Below are 21,508 nucleotides of genomic sequence, written 5' to 3' on the forward strand. Positions count from 1 at the left end.
GGCCCGGCGGCCGCTCTCGGCGGCGGGAGAGGGCCGGCGCCGAGGAGGTGGGAGGGCCGCGAGGGCGCTGCGTGCCCCGGCCGCAGCTCCGCTCTCAGCGCGCCGCGCCGCCTTTGCTCTAGGTGCGCGCGGGGAAGGGGGATTTGCAGGACGGCACCTTAAAACCGCACAGAAGTAAAGTAGAATACCAGTAACTAATAAGCAGATGACAATAACAACAAATATTGTYGTGCGTTGTCTTTAGCTGTCACTATCCCCAAATTCCTTTACGCAGTGCTTTCATGTGGGCATATTTGCGGATTTCTGTTTGAGGGAAAGATTCCTTCCGCAGTCATTCCTGGCTTTTCAAGGCACGAACACGTGCCAGGTTGGTCGTAGAATATGCGTTGTAAAATTGCTTTGCAGTTTACTACAGTTGTAAATACTTTGTCGTGCTTCTTCAGGAACTACTGAAGAACTGCTTTCTGCRGTTTTGTTTCCGTGAGAGTCACAAGTACATAGCTAGCGTCTCAGGGGTTTTGCTGGTAACATCAATCGCAGATCAAGGACAAGTTGTTCTACTTTAGATGTGTCATCAAAACAAACTGGGGCAATTTGTATGTAGGGAGAAAATTGAATGAATCTTTTCCTCTCAGTAGCCAGCCTTTGACTTTCAAAGAGCTCTAACTCATTTTTCTTAGTCCTTTACATTTTTAGTTTTCCAAAGTAGACAGAAAGTTATACATCAACATTAACTTCCTGTTTTAAAGTGACCTGCCCAGGCTCAGCCTTTAGGCAATAGTGTAGCACATTAGAAGCTAAGATTTTAGCATATCAGCTTAACGTGTTATGCTGTGTGGGCTCCAGTATACTGTCTCACATGCCATACTACAACCACATTTCCTTTTTATTACTTGCTGTTACTTTACTTTCTCCTTCTATTTTGAGACTTTGCAGAATAAGTATTTCTCCCAGGTTTCTGCCCTTCATTTTCTTTTATGACATCTTGAGCCACCTTTTCCTGATTTTTTTTGTCCCACGGCTATCCTGCCAAGACAGTGTGAGTTCAGTGTTTGTCCTGCAGCTGTTTCAGTTGCCACTCTCTCAAGTTTTCCATGGAGATGGGGCTGTTTACATCATTGTTCATGTCACTGGACTGCGTAGGCTCTTTGAGGTCTCGTCTAACTGCCTCTTCACTGTATGAAGTTCTCTGCTTGCAGGTCAACATCATTACTTGTAAACCATAGCTCTTTTTTGTGTTATTTATGTGTTCTGCTGTTTAAGGGATATCTGTGGATTTGTTAGGCCATAAACCCATCCATCCAGATGTTTTTCCCTCTTAGTGTGTTAATATTTTCTTCAAGATGCATTTAAAGTGGGATAGCAAGCATAARCAAAAGCTGTAAGGGTGCATTGAGGTTGGATATTGATAGGGATCCATGACATTTTCTATAACACACTAGCAAAACCTTTGCTATAAGATACTAGCAAAAATATTTAACATCAAAATACTTCTTCTTTTGTCCACTCAATCCTTTTATTTACTTTAGTCAACAAAAAAGCCCTGATTATGGAGGCTTTTATTCTGGTGTCTAGATGCATTGGGGTTTTTCTTATCATAAAAAGTTTCTGTGGTAAGTATGTTTCAATAGCAAACCTGAGGAGGATTGTGCAGGATGCAAACATGAAAATTAACAGACCATGTTTAGCATGGGCAGATGGATTAAAATGAGTAATAAATGTGAGAAATGCTGTGGGATTTTAACTGTCACTTGGAAAGTTGTACCTCGTGCCCAGAAGGCTCTGTTTCACTCTTTGTACAAAAAGTATATCCATGTATCACCCTTCCAGGACTGTAATGTAGTGTCAGGATTGGCAAGTGAGCCCTAGTGATGGTGTAAGATGTGCATGATGTGCCTTTGGGCAAGAAAATCTTGGAGATGACACTTCCAGAATCTCAAATGACATTTTCCAGGGGAAGAAGTGTTGCTGCCACTACCAGTAAGTAGTTCTGGTCCTTTTACTGCTCTAGCAGGCAGCGAGGGCTTGTTTGCTGCGAAGGTTTTGGTGGCTGTCAGAACGGTGAGCGCCCCGGCCCGCTGATTGATGGCTCTGCCCAGTTGCTGGTCGTGATGGATGTGGTTCCTGCTCTGATTGGGTGACATTTGATCTAGTAGCGAGGCAGCCAAAATGCCACAGGTAATGCTCTGAACAGCCGTCCAAAATATATCTACTTACAGCTTGCATCAAAACACGTAGCGATTCTGCAATACTCGCAGAAGATCTGGCATTACTGACTTGTGCAGGTCTCATCCTTTTGTATTTTCACGGACATAAGAAAGTACGTAAAACTTGTTCACAAATGTGTTACAGAACATCTTGACCTTTTGACTGAATTTATGTATCTTTTCTGTTCAACAGCTCCTTGCTCTTGGGTGGTATTCTGCTGTTGGCAGCTGTGCAATTCTTTTAAGTAATAGGGAAGCACTGTGCTAATTTTTGAATGCTATATTCATGCTCTCTATGCTGTCCCTGCATTTTTAGTGTGATAGTTTGATACTTTTTTTTTTAACATTAGCAATAAAAATATAGCATTTTAATTGAAAAGTTTGACTACAAATCGTTGGAATTAGGGATACCTCAGATGAGTTGAGAAACAGGTAGGGAAATTTATTTGCCCCAGCTTCTTTGAATTCAGCTGTTCACTGATGAAATAGCTAACAATACTGATGGTCTAGTTTGGGTTTCTTGTAAACGTCATCATGTAGGTGCAGCGTGGGAAAAACTGCTAAGGTTGCATATTTCAAGATTTAGCAGGTGAGCTGTGAAGACCTTGTAGGAGGAGAAATTCAACCTCTAAGTAATGACTGCAAGATGAGACAGTGGGAGGTATCTAGACAGTAAAGACAGTTTCCCCACCTCTGCTGCGTACAGATGCTGTGAGAGGAATTACATGTTCTTGCTTTTTTCTGCTAAAGAAAAGTGAATTCTAGTTTATGCTTTCCATGTGCCTTCTTTCGGTCCTAGCTCTGTTGATTTTTAGTAGACTAAACCACTTTTTTTTTTTAAAGAACTAAAATTATCTCTTTTTAGTTTCTAACTATATACTTTATGGAGCGACTACTTTACTGTGTTAAGTGTAGACTATTTTAGGCAAACCTTGCATTTAAAATAGTCAAGATATACCTTAGATTTAACTTAACAAATTTAGCACTTTTACCATATGTTGATTTTTGGCACTTTGTGTCAAATGCAGAGCTTTTGAAATTAGGTAGGCAGATTGTTCTGCTGCTTCACAAGCATTCTGATTTTTCTAGAAAGGTGGAAATGAGCAGTTGTAGTAAGGAACYTTTGATCTTAATTGGCGTTTTGCAGGCAGATTGCCAGGAGGGTTCTTTGTTAGTATAAAAAGTAAACTCTGCACCAAGAATAGCAAGTGATGATTATTATACTTCAAATTCTCGCATGTTAAGTTCACAAATCTGAACCAGTTGGGCGAGAACTAGTTTCTAGTTTTGCATGAAATGACTGCTTAAAAGGATGTGATTCAACTCTTCCTACTTTTAGYTTTTTCTTCCAAGAAGCTGCACAATTTTCACTCCTGATTTTTGCTGTATGCTAAATAGAAGTCAGGGTGAGGGARCATACTGTCTGAATTCATTTTTTTCTACTGCAAAGATCTTTTTTATTGTTGTTATTGTCAGATTAATTAGTCAAATATCATGAGCACCGTGACTTCATTTTGTGGATAAGAAATTAAAAGCTTACATATTTGTTTTTCTATTACAAAAAGAAACTTCTGAGCAAGACTTTGCAGAGATTTCCTTCTGCTTTGCTTTCAGAGAATATCATCATAAAATGTCTCCTCGAGGACACTTGACAGCTGATGGTCATAGTTACGAAATAGAGTCAATGAACATATTCAGAAAAGAGGAGTGGATTAGAAAGAAGCAAATCATGGGAAAATTGTCAAGGCTTTTATTCTCCAGAGGACTGAGCCAGTTGATCATTTCTCCTCTGCCCCTTTGTCCTGAACGAATTGTGCCAGTGGTCAGCAGACATACAGAGGGTTACTCTTGTTTTACTTCTTAACTGTATTTTATGCTTTTTTGGCCTTACATTTATTCAGGCTTTTCATTACAGTAAAATCTCAGTCTGTTATTTCACATAAACATATCTTAGAATTGATTTCTGAACTACTTTAGGTTTCTTCTTTCTTTATCTCAATTAAATGCAGTAATCAGATTCCTAGCATAAGCATTTTGATATGTGAAATGTTGCTCCTGTTTTTAATTGTTAAATCTTTTACTTGTAATGKTTTTCTGCCCTCAAGTGTGCTGGAAAAGAGCAAATAGTGCTGCCTACATACTGTCCTTCTTGCTAAGAAAGCTTGCTAAGCAGCTCCCTTGCTCTTACCCTTCTGTAAGCTTTTCAAAATCAAGCACAAACCCTGGTTAGGTCCTTGATATTATGTGGCTTTTCAGAGAGCTCACAGGTCAGTAAGCCTTGTATGATATATGCTTCTCTACATGTGCRTTAATGAGAACTGTTTAATGTAGTGGTGCATGTTATCTTTTGTTCTACCCACTCTTACTAAAAGACGACCGAAAAATCTCTACGTTGATCAGTGGATTCCCAAATCTGCAGTATGAATGCTTSGTTGCTGTGTCTGTGTTTATTTCTAATGCCTTGTTAATTATTTTGTGATGAAAATGCCACATTTTCAGTCATTCCAGATGCTAATTTTCCATGTGTCCTGAAGGACTATGTAGCATGGGTTCCACTGGTGGGCTACTGATGCCCTGTTCCAGATAATATTAAGTTGCCCATTGGCAGATAATATTAAGTTGCCTGTTATGATTTCCGAGGTGGAAAAGACTTCAGCTGCTCTGATGCATTAATTGTTCTTTCCTAAAGTTGTCTGAGATCCTGAAGTGTACTGATATGAACAGAATTCACCCAAATGAAAGTCATGTGGTTTGTACAGTCTTACATAATCTGTCCAAATAGATAAAACTTTTTATGCTGAAATGAACTTGTGTGATCATTTGTGTCCATGTTGAGTAACCTAAACAAAACTACATTCCTCTAGGGAGGCCTTTTTTTCTGTCTTTGCTATTGATTGGTTATGTCATTTAGTGTAATATCACCAGTTTTCTAATARAGTCTGTATCAGTCGTACAGTTTGATCAACGTCTTTGCCTTACATGTGTTGGCAAGCATGCTCTAGTAGTTTACAGTGTTAAATGTTGCTGAGAGATCTACAAAACTTTAGCTTTAGGTTTTACATTTGCAAACCTGTAAAATCAGCCAACCTGAGTTCAGTGGCATTGTTTATTTGTGTCTTAGTGTTTGAAGCTTCAGACTTMTATGTAATTTAAGAATGTTATGATGTTTAATCTAGTATACACTGATTGCTGTGTATCATTTTACAAAAATAATGAAGTATTCTGAAAGGTTGAGGAGGCATGAAGAATGAAGGCAGCAYTGCAAGGACTCAGAGAGTAAAGGTTTCTTTCTTACTGTGCATAATTTTGCTGTTCCCAAAGTAAATCTGTAATTGCTGTGGCCATGCAGAAAACCCCCATCACTAACAGTAAGTGTGACAGATGCAGAGATGTCTGTCTGAATTTGTAAGATGCCTGGAACAGTAGCTCTGAGGAATGAATTGCCCGCTTTACTTCAGTGAGGTCTACTCAGACACCAGTGATGGTCCTTCAGTATCACTGTGGCAGACTTCTTCAGTGATTGGCACAACAGATGAAAAGRAGGAGAATACTGAGCTCAAAAACCAGATCATTTCTAGTGCATCTCAGGGTTTCAGTCTCTCAGTTTCAAAGATCTAATTGCGTATGCACAGAAGAATTAAAAACTTGGACAAATTTTTAAACTTTGAGAAACTCTTAACCTGGTTGATCTACAGAGAGAATATATTTATTAGTATTACCAGACGTAGGACATTTCAGTTGTTTCATATACATAGATGTGGCAGTACAGTTAAAAATATTTGCATATTAGTGGAACAGGTGACATTAGTAACCTGCAGATGATACCACAAGAAGGCGGCATTGTTTGAACTATTTGAAAGCTTTTAGGGAGTGCACACAGGTTAATGGTGACACCAACCTTGTTTCTTTTGGAAAATATGTTAAGAAAGAGATGCTTCTATTTTAATAAAGTTTTTCTTACAAGGTACATATGGAACTCTGTAGCAGTTTACTTTAAAACAACAAAAGAAAATGCCAGTATCTCAGCTATTTAACACTGCTGACTGGAAGTGTGCATGTCACGTAGCTACAGATATAGTTTGTAACTTCATGCAATATAGTTGATCTTTCAGTATATCTAAGAGTTCATTTCTGACACTTTCGTATTTATTATTACTCAATACTCTTTACTAATCAAAGCCTAAAACTGTTTGTGAATTATGAGTTTTGAATGTGTGATTTGATCTCAGGCTTTCAGGGTTTAAACTCTCTAAATTTGATGAAGTATTTTGACAATAAAACAATCCCTGTTTCTCTTTCCTAGTAAGTAACAGATGCGGGTGAAAGATCCATCAAGAGCTAACTCTGAGAAAGCAAAGAGAAACAAAAGGCCTAATAGGCCACAGGATGAAGACTCGTCAGATGATATTGCAGGTAAATACATTAAGTGATGCTGGGCCCTGAGGTTGAGGGATATTTTCCATGTTGACTGGTGAAAACCACAAAGCAGTGGTAGAGTGAAATGCTTTTCCTGTTTGAATTCATAGCGTAAGTACCTTCAATCAAACGTTTGTGACATGATCAGTTGTTACACTRCGTGACTGCCCTGAAGGGCGGGAGAGCTGGTTGATCTTGAGTGACAACCTCTCCAAAGCACAAGAGCAGCCCTTTCCAATGTACAGAAAGTCAAGCAGGCATGGCAGAGGGCTGCTTCATCAAACAAGCAGCTTCTGACTGAGCTCAGATGCAAAAAGGAAGCATGCAGGAGGTGGAAGCAGGGTTGGGCTACCCTCAGGGGTCCTGAGTATGCAGGGGTGGGATCGGGTAAACCAAACTGATTTGGAGTTGAATCTAATGAGGGATGTGAAAAGCAAGAAGAAAAGTTTGTGTGGATACTCTGACAGTTAAATGAAGGCTAACGAAACTGTGAGTGTACTGCTTGAAAGGTGGGGAGCTGGTGTCAAGGGACTTAGGAAAGGCTAAGGAACTCAGTGTTTCACATGTGCTTCAGTCTTCACATACGAGATTTGCACTCAGTCCTCTTGCGTCCCTGAGCCCAGTGGCAGACTTGAGGAAATTTAAGCATTATCCAGAGTAGAAGATTGAGAGCGCTAAAGCAAGTTGAACATAATGCACATCTATGGGATCAGATGAGATGCATCTAAGAGTGCTGAGAGAGCTGGATGATGGCACTGTGAGGCCACGCTCTGTCATTTTCATATCAACAAATTCGGAAGAGTAGTCAGTATCTTGGAGGATAGGTCTGCCATTCAGAGTGATTCAGACTGGCTGGAAAAATGCGCTGACRGAAACTCCATGGAGTTCAACAAAGGCAAGTGAATCCTGCACCTAGGCCAAAATAACCATATACAGTAGTACAGACTGGRAACTGATGGCTTGAAAGCAGCTTTGCAGAAAAGCTTCGGGGAGTCCTACTGGCTTGCACCTACTATGTCATGATACAGCAGGAGTGAAGCTGACAGGTAGCAGGAAGTGATTCTTCATGCCTTTTTGACACTTGTAAGACTTCATCTGGAATACTATGTCCGTTGGCTCCCTAGTACAAGAAAGATATGGACATACTAGAGTAAGTCCAGCAGTGAGCCAACTCACAAGGTGCTTAAGGGGATGGAGCATATAGCGTATGAAGAAGGGTTGGTGGAAATGAGTTTGTGTAGCCTAGAGAAGAGAGAGAGAGTAAAGTTTCTTTCTTTGACAGCCTGGTGGCAGGTTATAGAGAAGGTAGAACCAGACCCTTCTTGAAGGTCCACAGTGAAAGGATTAGAGACAGCAGACCTTAGGGCAAGGGAAGTTTGATGAGATATAAGGAAATTATTTTTTTCCCCATGAGGATAGTGAGACAGAAAACAGAGTTTCTAGTGATGGTGAAACCTCCATCCTTGGAGCTACTCAAAACTCAGCTGAACAAAGCATTCATCAATCTAATCTAAATCTGTAGTTGGCTCTGCTTTGAGTGGGGGTTTGACCRAATGCCCTCCAGAGGTCTCTTCATACCTAGATTTTCTATGATATTTCATTGGAGTTGGTGCAAAGAATTGACAAAGAATAATAGTGGTTGATAATCACATTTGAAGTGGGCAGTTGTAGGAATGGATGGGTAAGTGATATATCTGGAAATCCTCCTTAAAGGATAGGAAGGGATGTTAACTGTTGATATACGCAAAAATAGTTCTGTGTAATATTTTACTGCTGACAAAAAAAAATCAGGAAAGCGAATTTTTTACAAAGTAGTCCGTAAGTTTAGCTGTTTTTAAGAGGTAGTGTTAATTAACTTGAAAATGATTTTCCCTGTGGAAAGACCAGACTGGATCCCTCATAAAATTCCATATATGGAGGAGCTGTTGGCCAGTTTTTGCTATTTGAGTTCTTTGCTATTTTTTTCCTAATGCTAATTTTACTGAAGATTCAAGTCTTCCAGTGTAAACCTGCTCTCTTTCAAAATTATTGTTTTTAATTGCTAAAAGTGGATATGTGCCATTTTCTCAAGGCTTAACCTGCCAGCATGTGAGCCAAGCAGTGGATGTGCATCATGTGAAAAGAGCGGTAGCTCAGAACGTGTGGTCAATATGTTCAGAATGTCTGAAGGAGAGACGGATGAGCGATGGTGAGCCTGTGGCACCTTCGGATGTGTGGCTGTGCCTCAAATGTGGCTCTCAGGTAAGCTTATACTGTAAATTTATGGAGGTAAATAGGCTTTGATTTGCTAGAAAATGTGACCAGTATAGATCCTGTCTCTATGGAATCTTGTTACCTTCAGTGAAACTGTGAGATAAGTTCTTGGTTATGGTCTTGTTTTCCCGATGGCTGGATTTCAGCAGTGTTTTGGGTTAGGTTTATATATTAGGGTGCAGTTTGGCATTGCAAATGCTAAGAGGTAGTCCCATCAGTTCTCTGTTCTTCAACTGCAGGCTCTTGCCAATTACGTTAATACAGCTCCAGGAACTGTACAGTTGCAAAATACATCAGTTTAGCTGGCTGATCTGGTAGAAAGTCCTGCAAATACAAACAAATAAATAAATGAATATGTATATTGCARAATTGGCTTACACTGTGGATACTGTATTACTAGATTTGACCGAAAGCTAGAAGAAAGGACTGTGCAGGGGTAAGCATGCTGCTGCTTTTCGTGGCGTCTAGCCTTTAGATTGGATCATTTGTCATCAAACCTCCAAACCTTGGAGGTTAAAATGGCACGTCCTGACCACAGGGACTCATGCAGATTCCTAGCCTGAGAGTGAAGTAAAGACTGATACTTAAAAATTGATCTGGTGGGCAGTGACATGCTTGATTCAGCTAATAGTTGCCCAAATAAAGCATTTCATAATTTTMTTAGACTTTCTGTAGGTACAGTGCCATAATATGAGCAGAGGCAAACTGATACAAGTATTGTTTGAACAGATTTGACTTTGCAAAGACATGCTATTGGCAGGTTTCAGAAGACAGTTAACTCATTCTGAGGAGAGCTTATTGAGTATTTATGTAAGTTGGTAATTTAGGAGAGCTTTTAAAAGGAACTAAATCTCTGATTTTTCACATTTATGCTCTTGAGACAGCCTCTAGAACTTGCATATCATTTAGAGACCAGTCTTGAAGCCTGTTCACTTTGTCTTCTAAGTCCTACTCTGTAGATACTTGAAAAATTGCAAATGCTTTTTCTCAAAATTGTACTAAATAATGTATTCTGAGTAGCTTTTCAGTACAAAACCAATTCATRTGTCTTTTGCTTTTGATGTCTGGAGTACATGTACAATTCTTGAGGAGTAATGGTTATCTGAGGTGTTCCTTTCCTTGATCTATGGATCAAATAAAATCATGTAGTCCTTTTGTTTACATTTTTTAGAGATTTTTTGGTATCTGTGAGTGTGTGTTGTGAATTGTACAATTTACTCTCTGTTGATAATGTTTATTTTACTTATTAAAGAAGTGGAAATTACTTCTAATAACTAAAAACAAATTTAATAATTTTTACATACACATGACTTTTTTTCAAGTAGAAAAGATGAGATTGCAATTTTGTGTCGTAATAGATTTTCCTTTATTGATAAAAAGAAAATATGTTTATTTTGGGAAAAAAAAAAGTTGACTGATCTCTTTAATACTGGATTTTAAACACTGTTAAACCCTCTCATTCCTTGAGAATGCTAAGAGCATTCCAGACAGCTGTTATAGCTCTGAGTATTTAGGATACTATAGATTTCTGCCTAATAAAGTAAAAATTTTATAGTTTATTTACTACAAAACTATATACTATTTTCCTACTTTCCAATTTTTCTCAGTGTGTTAATATTTCCATTTCTAGGGATGTAGTAAGAACTCAGAAGGCCAGCATTCTCTAAAACACTTCCAAACAGCACACACAGAACCTCATTGCATTGTTATTAGTCTCAGCACATGGATCATATGGTAAGAATGGGTATGCATGTTTATATATAAATTTTGTTATAGATGCTATGTGTCAGGACTACTTTWAACTTAAAGCGGTGTCTTCTTATGTTAAGGAATAATTCTAACAAGTAAAATGAATACTTTAGCTAGGTCTGCAAAGAGGAAAGGAAGGCTTTCTGGAGAGCAGAAGAAAAATAGTTTGCCCTTAGGACACTCAGGRAAGACAAACAAAATAAAGTGTGGTTCTGGTTTGTTTCCCCATAGTGATTGAGACCTATTGTATTCACCTCATCTCCTCCATTGCCCAAACATAGGTTTCTTCATGTTAAGTAATTATCAATCATATCAACTAACTTTCTCCATTATGTCAGTTAATTTGATGTAGACAAAATGTTCTGACTTGCAGGCTGAATTACGGTTTTTGTAATAGCCACCATAGTGTGTTGCCATGGAAGAAGATGAAACAGCCTAAGGTAGCAATTCATGAGTTCCTTGTGGTCTGTAAGAGTTGGCTGGTTATAGGATTTTGACATTCTTTCTTGCTTCTGAGTATTCCCAGGGCTGTAAATTGAGATTATTTAGATCTGTGAGCACTGAAGTGAATCAAGGCTGATCTGCAGAAGAGTGTGTATAGGATGAAGGAATTCAATGTTATTCCTCTTTTTAGTATAGAGCTCAAGTAATGYTTTCCTGAATTCCAGTTTGTTTCTTCTTTTGTTTAGGTGTTACGAATGCGATGAAGAGCTGTCAACACATTGCAACAAAAAGGTTTTGGCTCAGATAGTTGACTTTCTTCAAAAACATGGTTCCAAGGCTGAACCAAGTAAGTTTGCACTTTTATGTGGAGACCTCTGTAACGTAGTGTCCCTATTAAAAAAAAAAAAAAAAAAAAAAAAAAGCACGTCTCAGATTTTGAAACATACTAAACATTAACTTAAATTTAGTTAAGTTTAGTTAATAATTAAGTTATTAGTTTTAAATTTAAGTTTGTGTAAGTGAATCTTGTAGTACTCTATTGTTGGATGTAATACTTCTGTTCATTGATTTCTTTGGGTTTTAATTGATAGACTGCTCATTTGTGATAGAAAATCATACTAAATTCTTTTACTTTAGAATCCTGCTGTGTTTCTTTGCTGTACAGGTATAGTATAGAGAGCTTTGTACACATGGCCCTCAACTGCGTACTCTTAATTACAGTGCTGGTGATGTTCATCCCTACCATAACACTGTCTGCAGCATTTCAGGCTTGTGGCTCATGCAATACATCAGGTTTTAGATTGTCCTCACACACAAAAGCTTAGGTAAAGCTTGGTTGCAGTTTTTAGCAGAGACTGATAGTCTCACCTAGTTAGAAGTAAGATTGGAACAGTATGGCTTACTGGATTGGACTGTGGTTGGGCTATGTATTCCTTTAGCTGTGTGTACATAAATTCTGGTARTTTTAAGAAGTGTAACATACTTTTTTGAGGAAAAAGCCCCTACTACAGGTCACTCAAAAATTCATACTCTACATTTTCATCTAGTCACAAGTAATAATTTATTTAATTATAATAAATTAACAAATTACTACTTTTTGTGTTCTTCTCACTTGGCCCAGTGAAAATACTATACATGATTTCACTATTATTCACTGCTTCAGTTTCAGGTTTTCATGTGCTAGGAGATCACTTGTTTGCAGAGGCAAACGCTAAAGTATTTGTATCAGTTAACTTAATGGAAAAATATTCACTCTGTTTTTTGAACTACTGGATAGGATTTTCAGGAGTGATATAATTTTGTATGCTTCATTTTTTTTTACACCCTTGACTTACGAAACTTCAAAACATCCAAAATTTTCTGAGTTGGATGTTCAGAACTATTCTGTGAAATGTCTTAGACTAAACATCCAAAATTCCAAACCAACTTAGAAAAAGTATACTTAAATTAGACTCAGTGTTTCTGAAAAATCATGAGTTTTATAGTAGAATTTGTCAAAATATATTTCTGTTATATAGGTGTTTATATTTCATTTTGGTTTTCTGTATTCTGGTCTGGTATTCTGACATATTTCACTTAAATATCTTCCAAATAGAAAAGCAGGAGTCAAAAATGTATTTTTTTTCTTTTTTTTTCCAAATTCTTCTGTTTGATTTAAAGCAGATTTCCTTTCAGTTTCTCATATCAGGCATTAAGATGAAAAACTGGCTATCACCTAGCTTTTTATCTGTAGTTGCCTATTTTGTGATTTAAATGTACTGAGTATATCATACTTACTCTGAAATCTTGAAAATGATCTAAATGTGGGCATTAACAGTGTGACACATCCAATGATGTGGGACTGGTTTTTATAGTGAATATTTTTTCAGTGCATTATACAGTGAAGTTTTAAACCAGAGTCTCACAGTGCATTTCCATAAGCTATTTCCGTAAGCTTTTTAAGCCGGCACTGCTTCAAAAAKGCCCTGGCTGCTTGCTCCTGCTCATTTGTTTGCAGTCTCCTTGTGCTGGCCCAGGCATTAATTGGGTAGCGTGGGGAGCTGGTTTGGGGAGCTGAGAGGGGTGGGATTTTTGCTGGGTTAATTCTGCTCTGGATCAGTTCCCTGGTATGATTCACCGAGGATGACATTAATGCTTGTGCCGGGACTCCATGTGGAAGGGAATCGGAGGGGTAGGAGTGAGCTGCCGGGAGCGGTGGSTGGACAAGACCACTTCTTTTTTGCAGCAGTGCCAATTTGTATTGGCTTAACGAGCTCGGAGTACCACAGTGGTGTGTTAGGGGGCAATCTGGCWGCAGAGGTACCCTTTATCCTTCGAATTTGTGCACGTGTCGGTTTTTGAGCACGTGAATAGCCACGTTGACTTCTGGGAGGCATTTGCCTGTTCAGAACTAAGGAATCCATACGCAAGCTTTGCAGCGGGGCCACCTTAGCAGCACGACTCCGTAACGCATGGGGGTTGCTCCTGAAAGGTAACCGTACTTCTGGCTCCGTTCCAGCAAAGGGCTGAGGCTCACATCTTAGCTTGTATTCCTGCAAAAAGTAAGCATATGTGCATACATCCATTAATGTTTTTAACTTAGAAACCAGCAACGTTTTCTATTTGCCAGAAATTCTGATTGTACTGAGCGATCAGGATCAAATTCTTGAGAGCTTTGAGAGCTCTGGGAATGTTGGCACAAATACAACTTGCTGGGCTTTCTTAAGTGGAAAGGAAAAGAGGAAAAAGCTGTTTTCCTGGTATAGTCTGTTGCATTGGTCCAGGCTACTTACTGAAGAAGCTAGGAAACACTGCTGTATTGGTAAATAGCTGATATGTCTAAGAGGAAACTTCCAAACCAAATCGACATTATTTTTTAAATTTGGTAAATATAGCAGCAGTGCTTTTTTTTTCTTTTCTTTTCTTTCTTCTTTTTTTTTTTTTTTTTTTTTTTTTTTTTTGGCAAATTGAAACAATGGTTGATTCCAGTAAAGAAATATAACTTAAGTAAGATTTTTCTTTTTAAGTTAAAATGCCTTTAAAGATTTTTTTTTAGTAAAATCTGACATCCAAATGTAATTCATATTGTTGTCCAGAAAACAAAGGAGACAAGGTATAACAGTGAAAATTAAGTCTATTACTAACTTTTTTAAAGGAGTAACAGTCTATTTCATGTTGTAGTGATATTTTCACTATAACTGTCATTCTTTAAATTCTTATCTTTTTTATTTTCTATATTTACTAGAGATCAAGAATTTTATTGCAATAATTAATAGTAAAAATAAACTACTCTGATTTTAAGTGGGGAATCATGAAATATCAGTGGTCAGTTTTACAATACTTGTTCCTTACAGCTTATTTTTCATTTCTTTAAAATTAATCTAGTGCTTTCCCCCATTTACTTTTTCTTCCAGTTCACAAAGCAGACAAAGTGAAGACACTGTTACTTAATTTTCATATCAGAATGTGGCAGTGTAACAAAACTTTATTTCATATCTGGAATGAAATATTCTGAAGAACTGGTTGGCATGGTGCTTCATAAAATTCAAATAATATATTACGTAGAAATTTTTGCAAAAAAWCCATATGGGCATGGATATAAGTAAGAGATGAGGGCTGTTAAGGATTTTTTGGTTCTTCTAAGCAAAGGAATCATTTAAAGATAAAGTAAATTAGTTTAAACATGCAGGAGGGTATATAGATTTCCTGCTTAATGCATCTTGGAAAATAAACAAAAGCAAAATGMTTGTCATTTGGTACTAATGTGGTGGAATAGTGTGGCAGCAGGATCCCTGCTTTTCACTCAGCCTCTCATAAAGATTCGACTTCACTTCAGCTGTAAAAATGTGCAAATTACATTACTACTACATGACTGACTTTTGTAATTACATTAAGCGATTGAGATAAATCCCAGTGCTGGGTTCCCAAAAGAATGCTTGCAGCTGTGTGATTTTCGCATCTGATCCTATGGTTTGTTGTACCCAGCAATGCCTGCTGCTTCTCTCCCCCCCCCCCTTTTTCTTTAAAGGAGTCTGTTTGGTTAAGAGGTCATGTTGGGCACAAGATGGAAGAATAAAGCAAGATTGCTTTCTAGGGTGTACCACCCAGAAATTTGTTTTGTGGAAAAGGTTAGTAGGCCACGATGATTTTCACAGAAAGGCAGGTGCAGTATTGTCAGTGTGGCACACTTGTGAGCTTCACATGGACATAATGCACRTGTAGTACACAGGAACCATGCTGAGACATTGCTGTCCGGGTGTCTGCTCATTTGCTGGAGAAAAGAAATTGTTCTGCAGTCTTAAAAATGAATATTGTGCATATTTTCCTTTATAAAAGGGAAACGATATCTGTGAAGACATAAGATTGCAGACTGCATTTCTTTGTAGAGCAGTTGATTAAATTTGTTTGTGTGGCCATAGAATGAGAAGGAAAAATATTTGTCCTCAAATTTTGTAATTAAATTTATGGCTGGGAAGGTCAAGTAGAGGAATGAGATTTTGTTAATAAATTCAGCTCTCCTGCTTTTGCCAATAGGTTAAACTTAGAAACTTGATTTTTGTTTTAATGGCTACAACTGCTGTAAAACTAAGTTAAAAAAATATTCTTACAATACAAGTAAAGTTTAGTAAGTTGTGTGGAACAAGAAATCATGTGAATAGATTTCCATTTTGTGTTTGACCATGAATACTGGCAGTTGACCAGGGATTGTACTGAAAAAATAAAGTTGTTCTTTCAAAACTGTCTTTTACAACATGTACTTTGAAGCTTGGAATTATATGAGCGCATTAAATATACTTGAAGTTAGAAATGTAGTTAACTAGCAAATATGTTGACTATCCAAATAGGAGATACACTTCAGGAAAAAGACATTTCTCTTGTCAGCCATGAATTTTCTTTCACGTGTATTTACTTGTCAGGGGCTGCTTTTAATTGTACACGTGGCAAAGAAATGAAAACTAAATCAGTGGATTTTTTTTTCTTTTGGAATTCTTTGATTTTTCATCTTCATAGTCTTCCCTTTGCTGTCTACATACTAATTTACTTGTGAGGAGTAGCACAAGTCATTTGAGCATAGGTGATCAGAATTGGTGATTGAATATCTTGTTCTTTCATGGTGGGTGGACATGATATTTAGTTTAAAACATTCTGACAGGACTACAGAAATAAAATTGTAATTTGTAATGTTTATTTTGGTAGTAACATTGTACATTGTACATTGTAACAGTGTAAAAGAAATCAGTCTTAAAATAACATAAAAACCATAAAACTAGTTAAAAAACATGAAACTAGTGACCATTTATGAAGCGAACAATACTGTTTTTCTAAGGGTTAGGTTTTCATTATTGTACAATGTTGCAAAAACTTAAATTTTTAATAAAAAATAAGTGCCAGACAATTTAGTAGCCTATTTCATAATACAGCATGATGAGAACTTGGTAAAAGAAAGGAAATCTATTAACCTTGCTTTTACTATGAAGACCTTCGGCTGAAGTACCAGAGTTRTATTCAATAGAAAAGGCTTGACCTTGGAATAAAAGTGCATATCCTGGAAGCCTTCTTTCTAATTAAAAAAAAAAAAAGTATTGAAAAGATGAGCAAAAATGCTTATTCCCCCAGCTAAAAGAAAAATTGAGTATCATTTATATTTTTGCTTGCATGCCATCTGCACCCCCAGATACATTTCAGTTTCAGGAAGAGAGGTATAGAAGTATGTGTACACTGCAAATATTTGAAATACTGTCAAAATGAATTGATACAGAATCTGTGGTAAGTTTTCTAAGCATCTTTTACAGGAAAACATGTCAGCACTATGTTTTGGGTTTTGTTTTTTTTAAACCCTGGTCTGGTGACTTGTTCTAATTGATAAACTGAATAGCTGTTCATAGTAATGTGGTGCTTAAAAGTCTCAGTCACAGGCCCATTAGGCTAGTGCTGTACAGCTGTGGGACAAAAAGATGTTTCCTACCTCCACAAAGCTTGCAAGAGAAGACAACAGATGAGCACAAGTARATGATGATGCTGGAGGAAACAGTGACACAGTATTGGTCGGCATTGTAGGCAAGAGTGGTAACACACCAGCAGTCTCTTACTGCTGGTGTCTTTTCTGGAGATACCGTGAAAAGGACAGTTTTGCTAGGATGGGGGGAGAAGGGTAATGGCAGGAAGCTCGCACAGGTGCAAAGCACAAATACAGTCATCTGGGAATTGAAGTATATGCAGGAAATGGTTGTTATCACTGGATCAAAGACAGGCACTGATCTAGTAGCAAAGTAAGGTATGGCATGCCGAAGGGACAGAGTATCTGTGGTGCAAGGCACACTTTGTCAGAGGAAAAGGAGGTTGTAGTAACTGAGGCACAAAATGATCACTTGGATGGGAGTTTTTCCTGTATGATTGGGTTAGAAAGACCATCTCTCCAGAAAAGCTGCAGAAATAATCTGACAGAGAGGCATAGTCCAAATATGAGAATCCCAAAATGGCTCAAGTTGTTTGTGTCAAAATAGTCAAAATCAATCGCTGTCCAGGTTGTAGAGGGATAGACCTGCATGAGACTGATGTTCACAGTGCCTGAGAAAGGCAGAGAAGTTGGGGAGTAATCACATTAAGTCTCTGAAAGATGTGATAGTGAACTGCAGGCAGAAATGAATATATAATTTTAATTACATATATGTTTTTCATCTGCCTTGCTCGTGTTAACGTCAACAGGAGTTACTGCGTGGGTATCTTTATCCACTCTGTCTTTTCTCGGAACATTATTTGGCCAGGAGTGGTAAGGCCGTTATGGATACCAAGAGATTATAACCATTTTGATATAACCCTTTTGTGAAAGTTTTTGCTATGACTRTGCAGCCTTAAAAGTCACTTTTATTTTCCAAAAGCACTCCTTTTAAAATGTTGCAGAATTACAAGATTGAGCTGTGAACAGTGTATGAAACAGTTCAGTGCAAATTCAGTTAAAAAAATTACATACTACTCTTTGATTAAAACGTGCWTATATCTTTGGGTTATCTTGCAGAAGACCCTCCAGCCACAATCTGTGGAAATATTAGCTATCACAGTCATTACCAGCATCTTCTATTAAGACTGACCAACTCTTCACATGTCAACTAAACACATCCAGCTTTAGGCCTGTCTGTCACTTATTGCTGACTGGGGACTTTCCGGAGTTAAATTAAGAACTGCTCTTCATCCTATGGCTGGGTGTATGTCCTTGAAATTCTTTGCATGGAATAAGACAGATACCAGATAATGCTTGTAATAGCAAAGCAACACTTTTCTGTCAAGACTTTTTCATAGTTAGAAAAAGCTAGTACAATGCCACAGGAAATGTATTTGTAAACTTGATTGAAAGGTAAGAGGCAGTAATTAAAATCCTTCTGAATGAAAGAAGATTTCTGGATGTCAGTAGCAGGCTTCTTAATTTACTACTATTTGTCCTTATCTCTGTACATCTTCTCTAGCTTTTTGAAATCAGATTTCTGTTTGTCATTTATTGCATTTTGTAACTACATATTCATCCAGCTCTTGCCACAAAACTGGATGCTTTTACTTTGTTTTTTCCCCCTTAAATAATTTATATGTAAGGTTCAGCAAATGGAACCTTGCTACTTGTGTGAAGCTGCCATTTAACCATGAAGTGAAATGCTTTTATTGAGTTTGCCCTGCAGATACGGTCTGCTGTGGCAGTGCTGTCCATATTTGGTGGCTGTGCAAGGAGAGCCAGGTGGTGCTGCAAAGCATAGCACAGTGAAGCGTGGACAGATCTAGGTTTGACATTTGTCATCCTGTACTGCTAAAGGGAAGAGAAAAATCTGCTTTTCCATATGCTTATGCTTTAATTTTTGCCTGCAGTTTTGTCCAGATGGCCTTGTGAACATTGTTTACTTTAAGATGCTGTCCCAGATGTTTTTGAATGCCGATGGATAAACGCAACAACTGTGGTATACTAATACACAAATTAGTTACACAATTTTGACTTTTTTTTTTTTTTTTTTTAACCCTTTCTTTTCCCCAGCACTTCTCTGTATGGCACACTCCTCTGAGGGGAAGAAGACTCCAATAATTATACTAACTTTCTGAGACTGACCAGTGCCTTCAAGTTGCAGATATTTGGAACTCATTCTTGTGCTAAAGTTCTTTGGGAGCCCCGCGTGGATGGGACAGTTTCAGACACTGTAGTGTGCACCTTGTGAACATGCCAAGGACACAGAGCCCATAAAACAGGGAGCCTCTTTGGGGTGCAAACAGCTCCCAAGCTGTTTGTCATCTGATACGCTGAAAAATGCTTTGTCTGCTTTTTTTCTAAGAGAATTTTGCCTCTTGCTTTCTCCTTGTACTGTTTTCGTTTTCCACACCAATGGAATGGAGGATATTTTAAAGCTGTGTAAGCAGTATTACCAAGAAAAAAAGCAAAGCACCTTTAACTGCATTTTGACAAATTTAGATATAAGTTCGAAAAAAATATTCCTTAACGGTGTTACAGAGTGCAGACAAACTGCATTAAAGATGCAATAGGTATTTTTAAGGGGTTATTTTTATTTGATTATATTTTTTTCATCTTCTAAGCAAGAAAGTATCTGGGAGTGTACATAAAAGAACGTTTTAGCGTGAACATTTCATTAACGTAAATAGGTCTGTTAGTTATTTCTCAAGAACACTTTAATGAGACTTCACTGTGAAACTCATTAGAACAAATACATGAATTCATATGTCAAGGCATAGATTGCAGCATCACAATTCTTGGCATCTATTAAGTCCATAACTCGTTTACATTGACATGCATTGTTAATCAATATTTAAGACACTGCAGATGTCAGTAATGTTCATATTTAGTCCTGCAACCATGACAATATGAAAGTTGCTAGTAGAATTCCAGCGTAAATACTGTTATCTCAAATCTTTCCATTACCTCTAGGCTATAAGTTAATGACTGTCTAACTTTGCTGCCTCTCATCTATTTAAATAATAAGGCAAATAGGGAAGTGCATAGATGTTGTACTGGTAGCATACTCCATTGCAGTTTTATCAAATTTTTGTTTTTAGAATGAAAGCAAACAGCAGCATTGTATGTGTTTGGGTTGTGCTAGCAGCTCCTCAGGCAGTGACAAAGGGAGGTGGGTGAGGGAAAAATGTAGCATTTGGGAAAACTGATAACAACTCAGATTCAGCTGTTGAGTGAGATGTTCAAGCTAATTTAAATGAAGTACAGTAATTGATAAAGAACTTCACTATTCAGGTGGTAACTTTTGCTTACCTCTTTCTAAATGCACCAAAAAGCAGAGTGATAGCTATTGTGTGGTGTTTCTGCGGTGTGTAGTGAACATACATCTGAAGTGCCTCTTGTTAATAAAGTAATAAATCTCGCTTTATTTATTCATCATTTGGAATAACTGAAGAAGTTAGAGCCTTATGGGATAATTTAATTGGTAAGAAATGTGTTTGTTGGAGATATGTTGGAGGGAGATAGTTTTTTTCCAGGGGTTTAGCTGCTGATCTGATTTTTTAAAGACTGTGTAAAGCAACTTAAATAGCATTGAGGTATCTTTCAGTATATGTTAGAAGGTAAACCTAATCTATGGAAGGATGGAATTGTTTGGACTGCAAAATTATATAGTATTGCTAATCCACAGTTTAATTTTAGGTTCATCAAAAATTATCCGACTCCGTGAAGAAAATACCGGAACAAGTGAAATACTGAAAGGAAAAGGTTCTAGTAATGCTGCATCAGTCCCAGTTAAAGGAATAAATAATTTAGGAAATACATGCTTCTTTAATGCTGTCATGCAGGTAAGATAGAAAGATAGCATACAGCTTTCTTTTCATAGATTTCAGATGTCCTTAACCTATATAAAATGGGAGTTTCATAAAAGATTTTGCGTGTTATCAATTTTCATGCTACTTTCTGAAGGTCTTTTTAAATCCTTTTCACTCCTTCCTGTCTAACCAGTATTTTCTGATATAACAAAAAAGAAYTCGCAGATCAGTAGCATTTTTCAAAGTAATGAGACAAATGAAAATGTCAAGTGTGTTACACATTGCATGTGTGTGTGGGTTGTATTCCAGCATATGGTTTTATTTGTAGTTCTACATTAGGCAGTCATGAGTAATACACTGCACTTACCATACTGGTGGGTGTTAAAGTGGTAATTTATGCATAATTTAAATTATCGAGTGCTAGTGTCTGCACAGTGAGTTGTGTTGATTTAAGCCCCTATAGTGGATGCAGATATAAAAGTACTTCTTTTGATTATGGGTATGTTTTTTTTTTTTTTTTTCTGAACAGAATGAGCTATACTGATACACTTTTATTTGTGTTTAGGAGCTAAACTAACATAACAAAACCAACAGCAACCTAGTGGAAATGGATTTTATACTGGAATATCCTATTGCTTATTAGTTGAGCAGTGACGTCTCTATGTCTGCAGGCAGGAGTGAGCAAATGAGATAAAATTACTATAAAG

The 21,508-nt window shown here is 37.5% G+C and overlaps 1 protein-coding gene and 1 long non-coding RNA gene across 3 annotated transcripts in view; one reads left to right on the plus strand and one right to left on the minus strand.

The window, feature by feature from the left end:
- The first annotated feature begins 6,327 nt into the window (after positions 1-6,327).
- Positions 6,328-21,508, plus strand: part of USP45 (ubiquitin specific peptidase 45) — a 49,642-nt gene continuing 34,461 nt past the window's right edge. The window contains exons 1-5 of the mRNA XM_085306937.1: positions 6,328-6,620; positions 8,695-8,864; positions 10,507-10,610; positions 11,315-11,415; positions 20,689-20,834. Coding sequence (XP_085163063.1) covers positions 6,521-6,620; positions 8,695-8,864; positions 10,507-10,610; positions 11,315-11,415; positions 20,689-20,834 — 621 coding nt within the window. The 5' untranslated portion in view covers positions 6,328-6,520. The remainder of the gene's footprint in view (positions 6,621-8,694; positions 8,865-10,506; positions 10,611-11,314; positions 11,416-20,688; positions 20,835-21,508) is intronic.
- Positions 8,859-21,508, minus strand: part of LOC146594790 (uncharacterized) — a 52,258-nt gene continuing 39,608 nt past the window's right edge. The window contains exons 2-4 of one of the 2 annotated variants that reach the window (XR_014896109.1): positions 13,474-13,600; positions 10,880-11,459; positions 8,859-9,200 (exon numbers count right to left, since the gene is read on the minus strand). This is a non-coding gene — a long non-coding RNA (uncharacterized LOC146594790). Of the gene's footprint in view, positions 9,201-10,879; positions 11,460-13,473; positions 13,601-21,508 lie in introns of those variants that run through there. The other variant, XR_014896110.1, reaches the window with a different exon arrangement.

Source organism: Rhea americana, unplaced genomic scaffold (assembly GCF_003343005.1).
Source record: "Rhea americana isolate MKP2758 unplaced genomic scaffold, rheAme1 scaffold_25, whole genome shotgun sequence".
NCBI classification, from domain to species: Eukaryota; Metazoa; Chordata; class Aves; order Rheiformes; family Rheidae; genus Rhea; species Rhea americana.